Source organism: Myodes glareolus, chromosome 24 (genome assembly GCF_982192425.1).
Source record: "Myodes glareolus chromosome 24, mMyoGla1.1, whole genome shotgun sequence".
NCBI classification, from domain to species: domain Eukaryota; kingdom Metazoa; phylum Chordata; class Mammalia; order Rodentia; family Cricetidae; genus Myodes; species Myodes glareolus.
This window is the reverse complement of record NC_142049.1, coordinates 16,412,125-16,425,424: the sequence shown is the minus strand read 5'-3', so window position 1 is coordinate 16,425,424 and position 13,300 is coordinate 16,412,125. Positions and strand designations below refer to the sequence as shown.

At 40.7% G+C, this 13,300-nt stretch overlaps 1 protein-coding gene across 1 annotated transcript in view; it reads right to left on the bottom strand.

Annotated features, from left to right (window-relative positions):
- Blm (BLM RecQ like helicase) overlaps positions 1-13,300 on the bottom strand; it is an 80,215-nt gene that overhangs the window by 23,339 nt on the left and 43,576 nt on the right. The window contains exon 13 of the mRNA XM_048434937.3: positions 440-546. Coding sequence (XP_048290894.3) covers positions 440-546 — 107 coding nt within the window. The remainder of the gene's footprint in view (positions 1-439; positions 547-13,300) is intronic.

Here is a 13,300-nt window from a genome sequence, read left to right as displayed (position 1 = left end):
TGATCAAGATGTTGAAAATGTGTTACATGGAAAATGGTTATGAACATCAGAATCTCATTTTAGTTAACATAACTTAAAGGCAAACACACTTGAGAGAAGACACTAAAACAAAGGGCTGTGTTATTCATACACAGATAGACACCAGAGAAAAAGACGCTGAAACCAAGAATTATAATGTAGGTGTGTAGGAGGCATATTTAATATATTTTTGCTAAGGTTTATTGTTATGGAACCAAATGAGATTTCAAAATTATAATATTCCCCACAAATAGCAAGCTGGTACTATCACAATGCAAGAAGAAATGTTTAATATGCAAGTTTATATATTCTATTGTAGTTCAGTATATATATATATATATATATATATATATATATATATATATATAAAAGACTTAAAATCTAGACTTTTAGACAAAAGTAATTACCTGACTGTACTCACATGGGTGATGCTTTCTGATCCATTCTAGGCAATCAAATGCTACCTTTTTGGGCTTCTTTGGTAACACATAGTACTTCAGATTGTGTCTGTTAAAGCTCATGCTGAACCTAAAAGACCCAAACATTATATTTAAGTATTATGAGAAAATACAGCTGTACCCACTATCATAACTGAATGTTTCTCACCCAAAGTACTTCCCCCAATACCATGGCATTAGGAGACGGGGCCTTAGGGAAGTAATTAGGTGGGGAGGGTAGAGTCACCAAGGAGATTAGGGTCGTTATAAAAACAGAGGGGCTGGAGAGCTAGATCAACTGTTAAGTGTAGGTGCTGTTCTATCAGAGGACTGGAATTTGAATCCCAACACCCACATTGGAAATCTCAGAAACATCTGAAATCCAGTTCCAAAGGATTCAACATTTTCTTCTGGCCTCCACAGGCACCCACACAGACACAAGGATGTGTGCATACACAGAGTAAAATAAATCTTAAAGAAAAAAAAGGACTCACCCAAACAGAGACTTCACTGTCCCTTCCCTCCCTAGTACTTATGGCTCCAATGGAAATACCACAAAGTACAAAGCAGAGAGAGGGACTCCAGAAGCACAAGATATAAATTTCTCTTGTCTGAATCACAGTCTATGACACTGTTATAGCAGCTGAAATGAAGGCAGCATCTTTAAATATTAAATACTGATTTTTTCAGTAACAAGCTGTCTTATATAGACCATTATTGCTGGCAGGTGACATAATGGAACACTGAAATGGACATTAGGTTAAGACTCAATGAATTAAAAAAATGGTGATAAAGAAGAAGATACATCTACAGATTAGATGATGGAGATTTGGACTGCAGATTAAAAAAAAAAGACAAACCAAGAGTACAGTCTCAAAGACAATATGAACTGAACCCAGAGGTGGGGTCAAGGGAGACTGCTCTGTGAGTAAAGGGTTCGCTATGCAATCATGAGGACTGAATTTGGATCCCTAGCAACCACACAGAAAGCTCCGCACAGTGTATATTCCAGTAATCTTGCCACTGGCAGGCGAAGACAGGAGAATCCCAGGGACTCTCCTGGCTAGCCAGGTAATGGGCGATTAGTCTAGTCTAATGGGTAAATTCCAAGCTCATCAAGACACCCTATCTCAATTATGGTGGAAAGAAAGACACGAGACACTGACCTCTGGCTAATGCACACACTAGCACATATACTTGCGTCCATATACATACAACACACACACACAAGCGTACATGTGCACACACACACACAGAGTTTCTTTTTAAAAGCAGAAATGGCAAAATAGACGGTGTCAAAAAAAAAACAAACAAAACAGCAGAGATGGTTAAATGATTAAGCAAAATTATACAACAAGTGTAACTTAAATACTTAAAAAGATAAAAGGGATAGTGCACATACACATGCTCTAAATAAATACACGGAGAGAACACGGACCACTTTGCTTTTGTTCTGGGCTGCAAACGCAGGAACTCTGACATGCACGCTCCTCCTCCAGGTGATTGCTCTTGGCTCCTATCTGCTCCTTCACGTTTCCTTAGTTCATTCTCTGCATATCTTCTGTACTCCTAGACTCTCCTGTCTGAGGAGCATATTCCAAGGGCACGACAGCTTCTCCTGACCTATATTCTCTCCCCTTATACCACTTTCCCTCCTATGGAAGGTTTCTCATAAGATCCGGTTCTGTCACGTCACATATCCCATTTTAATGCTCAGTACTCTCCTTTTTCTACTGCCATCATTCTATCAAATATTTGCTGCTTTGCTTTATTTCTCATTGCTCAAAACTTTATGTATTTATTAATTATGGGGAGTGTCCATGAAATATGTGCAAAGGTCCAAGTTAGGTTCTCTCTTTCCACCACGTGTGTTCCAGGGCTCAAACCCTGGTTGTCAGTCTTCGTGAAAAGCACCCTTGATCACTGAGCCACCTTGATGGGCTTCCTATTATTTTTAAAACTAAAGTAAGGTAGAAGGGTTACTACAGGGTCCCTACCCAGGGGCTCTCTACTGATCCAGGTGTCATCTCTGCCCAATCTATGGAAAGAATACCAAGTTCATGTAGAGTACAGTCTTATCTGTGCCTGAATCAACATAGCAAACAGTTATCAACCTCAGTTGATAACCTGTACACAGGGATTGGGGAACAAAGGTGAGAGAGAACCAACACTGGCTTGCTCTACTGGACTCTAAACCTGAGCTAGATGGGCAGCGTACGCAGCAGGCAGTGGCACTCAGAGTACATGTGTAGTGGTGGTCCTGCAGACCTCTGAGGTTCCACGCTGTCGGCAGGCCATCCGCTCTACTCACTCACAGCTCTAGGTACTGATGGACCTTCCCTCTATACCTGCTGTAGAAGTTTATTTTAAAGTGGGTTGCTTTCGTTTATGCTGTATTTGTTGAATTCTGTGAAGCTGTGCTTCTTTGCCTGTCTAAAACATCTGACAGTCTATAATAAAGAGCTGAACGGCTAATAGTGAGGCAGGAGAAAGGACAGGTGAAGCTGGTAGGCAGAGAGGTTAAGTAGAAGAAATCTAGAGAGCAGCAAGGAAGGATCAGGAGAATAAGAAGGGGAAGATGCTAGGGGCATCTTAAAGAAGTAAGAAAAGGGAAAGGTCCAGAGGCAAAGGTAGTCGGGATAAGTTAAGGAAAGCTGGCTAGAATCAAGCCAATCTAAGGCTGGGCATTCATAATTAAGAAAAGGCTTTCATATGTGTTTATTTCGGAGCGGGATGATGAACCCCCCAAAAGAGCTAAGAGTAAAAAGAGTAAACAAACAACACCATATGGTGTGGGATTCCTATCTGTGTGCTGTGACTGTGTTTTGTTACCATTGGTTATTAAAGAAGTTGTTTTGGACCTATGACAGCGCAGAATAGAGCAAGGTGGAAATTCCAAGCAGAGGTAGAGGAGAAAAGTAAGCAGAGTCAGGGAGCCGCCATGGAGCCGCCAGGGTCAGACATGCCAATCTTTTCCAGTAAGCCACTGCCACATGACAATATACAGATTAATAGAAATGGGTTAAATCAAGATGTGAGAGCTAGCCAATAAGAGGCTAGAGATAATGGACCAAGCAGTGTTTTAATTAATATAGTTTCTGTGTGGTTATTTCGGGGCTAAGCTAGGCAGGAAGCTGGAAAAAAACAAGCGGGCCTTCTTTCCCAACAACAACCATACACCTCTGACTTTTCTTCCTTTGCCTACTCCTTAAATGAGAAGTACCTCCAGCTGGGCGGTGGTGGCACACACCTTTAATCCCAGCACATGGGAGGCAGAGGCAGGCAGATCTCTGTGAGTTTGAGGCCAGCCTGGTCTACAAGAGCTAGTTCCAGAACAGGCTCCAAAGCTACAGAGAAACCTTGTCTCGAAAAACCAAAAGAGAGAGAAGTACTTCCAAATATCTGGATGCCTCTTTCCTTCTTCCCAATTGCCCCTCAGTTTAGGTTGTTTTCAGAATTCTGAACCATATTCCAACATGTGTTTAGACCAACACACACATGCATGTCTAAAAAGGGGGTATGCACACCCCAGGGCTTCATCAAGACCTCCCCCAACCCCAATACAGGGTTTCGCTGTGTAAACAGCTCTAGATGTCCTCGAACTCACTCACTCTGTTGGAAATGGAGACTGCACTTTCGTTTCTCGGCCACCCGGACCCAAATAATCACACAAAGCTATATTAATTACAATACTGCTTGGCCGATGGCTCAGGTGTATTTCTTGCTAACTCTTACATCTCAAATTAACACACTTCTATTAATCTGTGTATTGCCATGAGGCTGTGGCTTACCTGATAAGGTTCCACCAGCTTTCTCCTTTGGCTGCTACACAGCCTCCCCTGACTCCACCTTCTTTCTCCCTGCAATCAGTTTAGTTTTCCTGCCTACCTATACTCTGCCCTGCCATAGGTCAAAGCAGCTTCTTTACTAATCAATGGTAATAGAACACATTCAGAGCATACAGAGGGGAATCCCACATCACTCTGTAGACCAGGCTGGCCTTGAACTCAGATATCCACCTACCTCTGCCTCCTGAGTGCTAGGATTAAAGGCATGTGCCACCACTGCCTGGCCATCAAGACTTTCTAAGAGACACTTCTAAGTCAGCAAGTTCTCAACCTGTTGGCTGCAAACCCTTGGATATCGAATGATTCTTTCACAGGGGTTATCTAAGACCATCAAAAAACATATTTACATTATGATTCATTACAGTAGTAAAATTACAGCTATGAAGTAGCAATGAAAATAATGTTATGGTTGGGGTCACCACAACATGAGGAACCATATTAAAGAGTCACAGCAATAAGAAGGGTGAAAACCACTGCTCTAAGGGAACCCAAAGTCTCAGCTTTAATATTACTTTCCCTAAAACAGACATGGGAATGGCCCTGCACTCCAGCTATCCTGCTGGTCACTCCTTTCTTTCCCATTTCCCCCTTTATAAGCCTCTTTCTATTTTCTAAATAAATACAACGAAATCTCACCTTTCACCCATTCAAGACAAAGTAAATTATGGCATGGGTACAGGTGAAATTTCTCCTATCAGAGCATTAGAAACCCTTGGCAGAGCTGCCTGTGTTTATCTGTGTTACATATTCTTGTTAAGGGTAAAGAGTATCACTCGGAACAGAGAATTCCAGTCTTACTGGGGCTTCTGATTTCAGATATAATGTCAACAATGTGGTGGGCATGACTCTCACTTCAGAAGGGCTGACCCTGAAACTGCCACAGGATGCAGGACTCTTGAGTCTCGTTAAAATACTAACAACCACTTACTACCAGCCAAGAGAATATGGAGTTTAGAGCTAGACAGAGCTAATTAGTGAGACCCTGTTCAAAAAATTGCCTAGAAATATGAATGATGAAGAAATTTCCAGAATTAGGTGAGCTGATGTGGGCTTCCTACTGACAGGAAAGCCAGGGGAACTGAGTACAGGAATGACTTTACGTCTCCCCGCTCCCCATTTTAAACTACATTTTATGTTTAGGAGAGTGTTTCATTCATTTAAGACAACAAAGGCTTTCGATCATGGGCTCCAAACATTGGAATGTACATGGAGGAGTCAGAACCTGCACAGATGGATGTTGGAAATGTAAAATGTTGCAGCCTCTTTGGAAGACAGCTTGATAGTTCTTTAAAGAGTGAAACAGGGGCTGGAGAGATGGCTCAGAGGTTAAGAACATATAAGTCTAGCATAAATCCTGACTTTGGTAACCAGCACCCACAACAGGAAACTCAAAACTGCCTGGACTTACTTCCAGGGGATCAAACTCCCCTTTCTCACTTCACAAGCACCTGAATCATTTCCTACACATACATACAGGCTGGCACACACAAACACACCATAAATAAATCTTCAAAAGGTGAAGTAGAGCTACCATACGACCTGATAATCTAACTGCTAGGAGTACACCAAAAGAAATGAAAACACACGCCCACACAAAAACTTGTATAAGAGCCTTATTCCTAACAACCAACAAAATGGAAATGATCCTAGTATTAGGTGAGTGGCTAAAGAAGGCACTAAAATAACACAATGGAGTATTTTTCTTCAGCAACAAATCTTTTTTTTAAAAAAATAATTTATTTCACTTTATGTGCATTGGTGTGAAGGTGTCAGATCCCCTGGAACTGGAGTTACAGACAGTTGTAAGCCACCATGCCCATGCTGGGAACTGAACTCAGGACCTTTGGAAGAGCAGGCAATGCTCTTAACCTCTGAGCCATCTCTCCCGCCCCTCCAGGAACAAATCTTAAAATAATCTGTTAATGGGGCCGGAGAGATGGCTCAGAGGTTAAGAGCATTGCCTGCTCTTCCAAAGATCCTGAGTTCAATTCCCAGCAACTACATGGTAGCTCACAGCCATCTGTAATGAGGTCTGGTGCCCTCTTTTGGTCTGTGGGCATATATACAGACAGAATATTGCATACATAATAAATAAATAAATATTTAAAAAAAATAATCTGTTAAAAAGTAGTCAAGGGGGTAGCGAGATGGCTTACTGGGTAAAGTATTTGTTGCCAAATCTGATGACCCAAGTTTGATCCCAGGACCCACATGTGGAAGAAGAAAACCAATGCCAGTGAGCTTCTGACCTCCACATGCTTGCCATGGTGTAGACACACATGCACAAAATTGAAGAGGTCATTCATAAAAGATGATATACATACAGAATGAATATTTATTTGAGACACCCAGGATAAGCAAACCTATGCACAGAAAGTGCATAATCTTAGTTGTTGCCTAGGGCTAGTGCGGTAAGTGGAGAAAGGGGAAGGGAATATGGATAATAGGTGAAGTGTTTTAGTGGCAAATTGTGATGATGGTGTACAAATTAGGACACACCATAAACCACTAGATCACAGGTTAAAAATGTGAGTTGAATGATGTGGATGAATCTTATTAAAAACATCTGGAACATAATCCGAAATGGTTTGATTTGTGACATAATTGGAAAAACAGAACTATTTACTACTTAATTTGGTCAAATAAACCTTTACTAAAAAAAAAAAAACAACAAAATGAAATGAGATTTAAACATAAACTTGTAGATCACAAATCCAATTAAAACCAAAACAAACAAATCATTCTACCACAAAAGGTCTGCAGGCCACTAATGGAGAGCAACATTCATGAGTCTGTTATGATGGAAAAGTAAACAGAAACTCAGAGTTTATTGCTTCTAACAAATCCTGCATTGCCTGTTGGAAAATAGGATGTTAGAGATCACCAGATATCCAACTAGAGACAGTGCCTACCAGAAAATAAACGGAAAAAAGACAATTTGGAACTCCTACACAAATGAAAACTTTTCAACCACAAAAATGAAGAATTAAGGTTGCATGTACAGCTCAGGGGTCAAGTCCTCACCTGGCACTGGTGAGGTCATGGGATCTACACACACACACACACACACAATTACCTAGATGATTCTTGCAAATATGCCCAGTGAAAGAAATGAGAGAGGAGAAACAAAGAGTTGAGCTTAACTCAAATCCATTTTGGAGGATAATGTAAGTACATTCTAGACTTAAGCTGTAGGGACAAGCACATAATTTTATGAAAATATAAAAGCCACACACAACTGTACCTTATGAATAGCTGAGCTTTATGGCACATGAATTATTTCAACAAGTACTTAAAAAACAAACAATCCAGCTGGGCGGTGGTGGTGCATGCCTTTAATCCCAGCACTCGGGAGGCAGAGGCAGATGGATCTCTGTGAGTTCGAGGCCAGCCTGGTCTACAAGAGCTAGTTCCATGACAGGCTCTAAAAAGTTACACAGAGAAACCCTATCTCAAAAAAACCAAAAACCAAAAACCAAAACCAAAACAAACAAAACAAAACAAAAACCCCAAACTAGATTTCACTGTATCTTGACTAAGACTGTATTAAAACATTGCCTTTAAAATGACAAATTTGCCTGTAAATGATAAATATATGTCTGTAACTCCAAGTGCTTGGGAGGCAGAACCAGGAGGATCAGGAGTTCAAGGCTAGCTCAGTTATATAGCAAGTTTAAGGAGTTTAAGGCTACCACAAGCTACAAGTCTCAACAAAACAAAAACAAGCCAGATGTGGTACTCAGGAGCCAAAGAGCTCAGGAAGAAGAGGTAAGTTGGTCTCTCTAAGTTCAAGTTAGCCAGGTCTATAGTGAGTTTCTGGACAGCTAGGGCTCTATAGCAAGAACCTTCCTAAATATATTTTTTTAAGAAAGGTTAACAGAAAATCTTGTCAAGACATTTCAAACACATCAGATACAGGGTAGCTCCTCTATAAAAAGTTAAAAGAATATCTCACATTCATTAGATAATACCTAGTAAAGTCTTTAACAGAATATGGCCCAGAAAAAAACACTAAACAATAATATGCTTGTTAGTCAAATACTTTCCAATTTTTTACGTCCCCAAAATTTAGAATACTTAACTGAGATGCCAGTTAACAGATCATTAAAAATAATTTTTGATGACAGATCATGATGTAATTTTGGCGTATGCTTCAGAAGAAATTCGAATAATTGAGTGTTATTGCTGTAATAAAATGCTTTTCATTTCCATCTACATGTTTATGTCAGCAACATTTCCCAGAGCTTAAACCCTTAAAAGTAAAAATGTATGAACCGAATCAATTCATCTGTAGATATGTAAACTAAAAAGAAAATTCTTAACTCATTAACAGATATAATCTCAATAAAAAGCTTATGCCTAAAATTATTTTTGAAACATATTTAAGCTAGATGTGGCAGTGTATTTCCCGAAGTTTCAGTCACTTGAGAAGCTGACCCTGGCTGCACAGCAAGACTGTTTAGATATACTAAATGAAGTATGCATTTAAAGAAAGTAACGCAGACATGTAACTACTCCAATAAGGATGAGCAATGATTTCGCTTATTTGTGTGTGTGTGTTGTGCGCACTCACGCCTGCATACTTGTGGGAGTAAGCTCTCTCCCTCTACCATGTGGGTTCTGGAGAACAGATTCAGGTCATTAGGCTTGGTAGCAAGTGCTGTTATCCACTGAGCAGTTTTTCCAGCCCCTAACTAGTAATTTTAAGAATTAAATCGGATGAAAATTTTGGTTCAGGAGATGTATATAACGTTTTTTTATATATATTTATATAACTTACACGCATGTAAATGTGATAGAATAAGCAAAACCAGCTCACACTACAGGAGGTGGTAGTGCAAGCCTTTAATCCCAGCATGTGGGAGGCAGAGGCAGAGGAATCTTTGGAGTTCACAGTCAGATTGTCTACATAGTCTACATAGAAAACTATGGTTATAGAGAGACCCTGTCTCTCTGTATCTAAATTCTGTAAGAATTAAAGCACTTTTCTTCCTCCTCCCATTTTTCCCAATGCTAGGGACTTTCCCGGGGCTTAGATGTGTTCTAGGCTAATACTGCGCACTCACATTCTAAGTGATAAATATTAAAAAATTAATTTTATTTTTTATTTATGTATCTGTGTAGATATCTTGTGTGTGTGGGTGCACTCCAAAGTCAGAAGGCAGCATGAGGTCTGGAGCTGGATAAAGGCAGCTGTGAGTAGGTGCTCAGAACTGAACTCAGGTTCTCTGAAAAAGCAGTAATCACTTTTAATCACTGAGCCAGCTTCCAGCTCTAAATTACACTTTACAATGGGCTTTGTGAATCTCACTTAGTGAACATAAAATGGTGAGTGTATTTGTTTGGGCTGCTCTGGAGAGGTAGCTCATTAGTTAAAAGTACTTGTTCTTGTAGAGGACCTAAGTTCCATTCCCAGCACTCACATGGTGACCCATAACCATCAGTAACTCCAATACATAGAGATCCGATGCCCTCTTCTGACCTCCACAGGTACCAGGCATGCACATAGAACACATACATACACACAGGCAAAATACTCATGTACATTAATCTAAAAAATTACAAAAACAAACAAACCACCTCTTGCTGTTTACAAAAAAAGCACTCGCTCGCATGTGCTTGGTTGTTGTTGGGTACTGGGGACTTCAATCTAGAGACCTGGGGCAAGCAAGGAGGCATATTAACCAATGATAGGAAAAACCCGCACCTGACCTCATCTGACAAACAGGATGGTGTGAAAACACAGACACACTACAACCACTGTTTAAGAACACCTTCCTGGGCTGCAGATGCAGCTCAGCTGGCACAGTGTTTGCCTAAGACACGCAAAGCCTGGGTCTGGATCTCCACAACCACATACTGGATATGACGACACACACCTGTCACCTCAGAACCAGGGAGGTAAATACAGGATCAGAAGTTCACAGTGATCATCTGTTACATAGAGTTTGAGGATAGTCTGACATGCATGTGATTCCCATCTCAAAAGACGAAATAAGATGAAAATAAATAAAGTGATCTTCTTGAGCTGGGTGATATGCTGCACACCTGACTCCTCATGCCAAGGTAAACAGACAGAAATCTGAGGTAAGGCTAAGCGACCTAGTGAGTTCTACACCAACCTGGGCCACACTGTAAGACACTGTTTCAAGGTGAGTAAGCGAAAGCTAGTAAGATGCCTCTGCAGCCAAAGGGGCTTGCCACTAAGTCTGACAACCTGAGTTCAATCCTACGGACCCACATGGAGGGAGGGACCCACTTTCTGCAAGCTGTCTCTGACTTCTGCACACAGCACATGCATGCTCAAACATGCACACAATAAACGTAAAAAAATGTTTTAAATAACTGAAGTAAAAAAATTAAAAATACTTCCCAACTCTGTGTATAAAGTATATATGAAACAATGAATCTCATGTTTAATTAGCCTTAAGTCTATCCCTAAAATAGCTCTTTTTTTATGTATATGCAAATATTCCAAACCTAGAAAAACTTCTAATTTAAAACACTTCTGGTCCCAAGCATTGGGGATAATTAACCTGTATGCGAAATGTCCAGAATAGCAAAAATCTGTGAAGTTGGAAAGTCAATGAATGGTTGCCTGGGGCAGAGGAGGAAAAGAAATTAGCTGTTAACGAGAACAAAGTTCTTAAGGGAGACAAAATGTACTAAGAGTAGATAGCGGTGACGATTGTGTAACTCCATAAGAAAACGGGAAACACTGCACTGAATCCTGGACTCTAAATAGGTGAGTTTACGGTGGTATGAAAGGCAGAAATCAGTACAGCCACACTGGGTTATAATGCTGACTTCCTGATTACCCTAGTCTACAATTACATCTTTAATCATGGCTTCCTTTTTGCATTTTAAAGTACTATTTATAGGGTTCTGCAGCCAGATTGCTAGGATTGTAGTCCTCACTCCTATATTTGCTAGGGTTATGAACTTTGCAAGTTACTTCATTTCAGTGTGACTGTTTATCTTTTTTTTTTTTAAGTTTTTTGAGATAGGGTTTCTCTGTGTAGCAGTTCTGGCTGTCCTGGAACTCACTCTGTAGACCGGGCTGGCCTTGAACTCACTGAGATCTGCCAGCCTCTGCTTGGCAATGCGAACTGCTGAAGGGCTGGTGAGACAGTTTAGCCGGGTTCAGCACTTGCTGAAAAGCCTGATGACGGAGCTCAATCCCCAGAGCCCACCCACATGGTAGAAGAGGACCAATGAGGCACGAATAATAAAACCCAGAGACAATATTGGGGTTCAAGCTGAAGATCAGAAATGTATAGCAGCCAGTCACTAGGGAGACCTTTTACCTCTACCAAATCTTCAGACCGAAAGGATCCTATCTTCATGAATCCTCAGACTCTAGACTCCACTGAGCTCCTGTCTCTTCCCCTTCATATTCTTCTCTCTGCCCAGTCATAATCCTTCCTGTCTCCACTTCCCTGGTGCTGGGATTAAAGGTGTGTGCCACTCAAACACTGAGATTAAAGGTGTGAGCCACCACCACCTGGATCTGTTTCTGGGTTGATCTTGTGTAGCCCAGGGTAGCCTTGATTCTCCTGAGTTCTGGGATTAAAGGTGTGTGCCACCACTCCCCAGCCTCTAGTGGCTTAGTTTTGCAATCTGATCTTCAGGCAAGCTTTATTTATTAAAATGCACATAAAATATCACTACAGACCAACTTCTACATAAAAACAAATTTAAATGACATTTTATTTTATTTATTGTGTATGTGTGCATATGTATGTGTATGCATGTGCTATGGTGGGCATGCAGAGGTCAGAGGACAGCTTGAGGGAGCTGGTTCCCTCCACCATGAGTATTGAACTCAGGTTGTCAGGGCTGATGACAACTGCCTTTACCCACTGAGCCATTTTGTCAGTTCTTTACATTTTAATTTTTAACATTTATTTGTTATGTGTGTGAATGTTTTACCTGCATGTATGTCTGTGCACTACATGTAGGTAATGTCCTCTGAGGCCAGAAGAAGGCGTTAGATCCCTTGGAACTGGAGTTATAGATGGTTGTGGGTCACCATGTTGAGTGCTGGGAATTAAACCTAGGTCCCCTGGAAGAGCAGCCAGTGCTCTTAAACTACCGAGCCATCTTTCTACCCCCACACTTCCCAATATATCATGCACTAGAGGCTCTAACTTGCTATGTATTGAAGATGATTTTGAACTTCTGATCCTGCCTTTACTTCCCAAGTGCTGAGATGTTTGTTGGTGTGGTGGTGTATGTCTTTATCTCAGCACCCAGGAGGCAGAAGCAAGTCAGTCTCTCTAAGTTAGAGACCAGCCTGGTCAGCTTAGCCAGGGTTACATAGTGAGACCCCGTCTCAAAACCACAAAGCAAGTCCTGGAATTTCAGGTATTTTCTATCATGGGTGCTGTGATTGTTTCTTTATCTAGAGAATGAGGAAATGGAGGATTACACATCATGCAGGACTTTTATGATGGTGGATACACAAAATGTCATATACATTGCGAGGAGTAGCAGTTGTCACACTGTGGGGCAAGCTGTGTTAGCTACTACTGAAGCTGTGCACTGTTCATTTATTAGTCTGACTCTGTTCTTTCCTAGTTCATCTGCTAGGGTCCTATGAGAACTGCATGAAATCTTGTGTTTAATAATTGGCTATTCTTGTACTTCACAAATCAAATTTATTTTTACAAGCTAAAGAGGACGAATATTATCCCAGAATTATAGGAAGAGAGGCACCTGGGACCACCACTCTAAACCGAGGAGCACCTGAATTCACTAAGACCATGACACAGCAGCAGCTGGCAAATTAATTCAAATAGGACCCAATGGCAGAAAAAGATCAGGAGACAATGTATCAGAAAGCACTTCTTAAAATCTACTTCTTCTATGGGAATTAGAAGTTTCTAAAGCAGAAATACCAAATATATTAAGGAATCAACAGAGTTTCATTTTATCCACATTCACCACACCCTTCCATATGTTTCACTTATTCATTCTTACTGAGTATCAGATTTG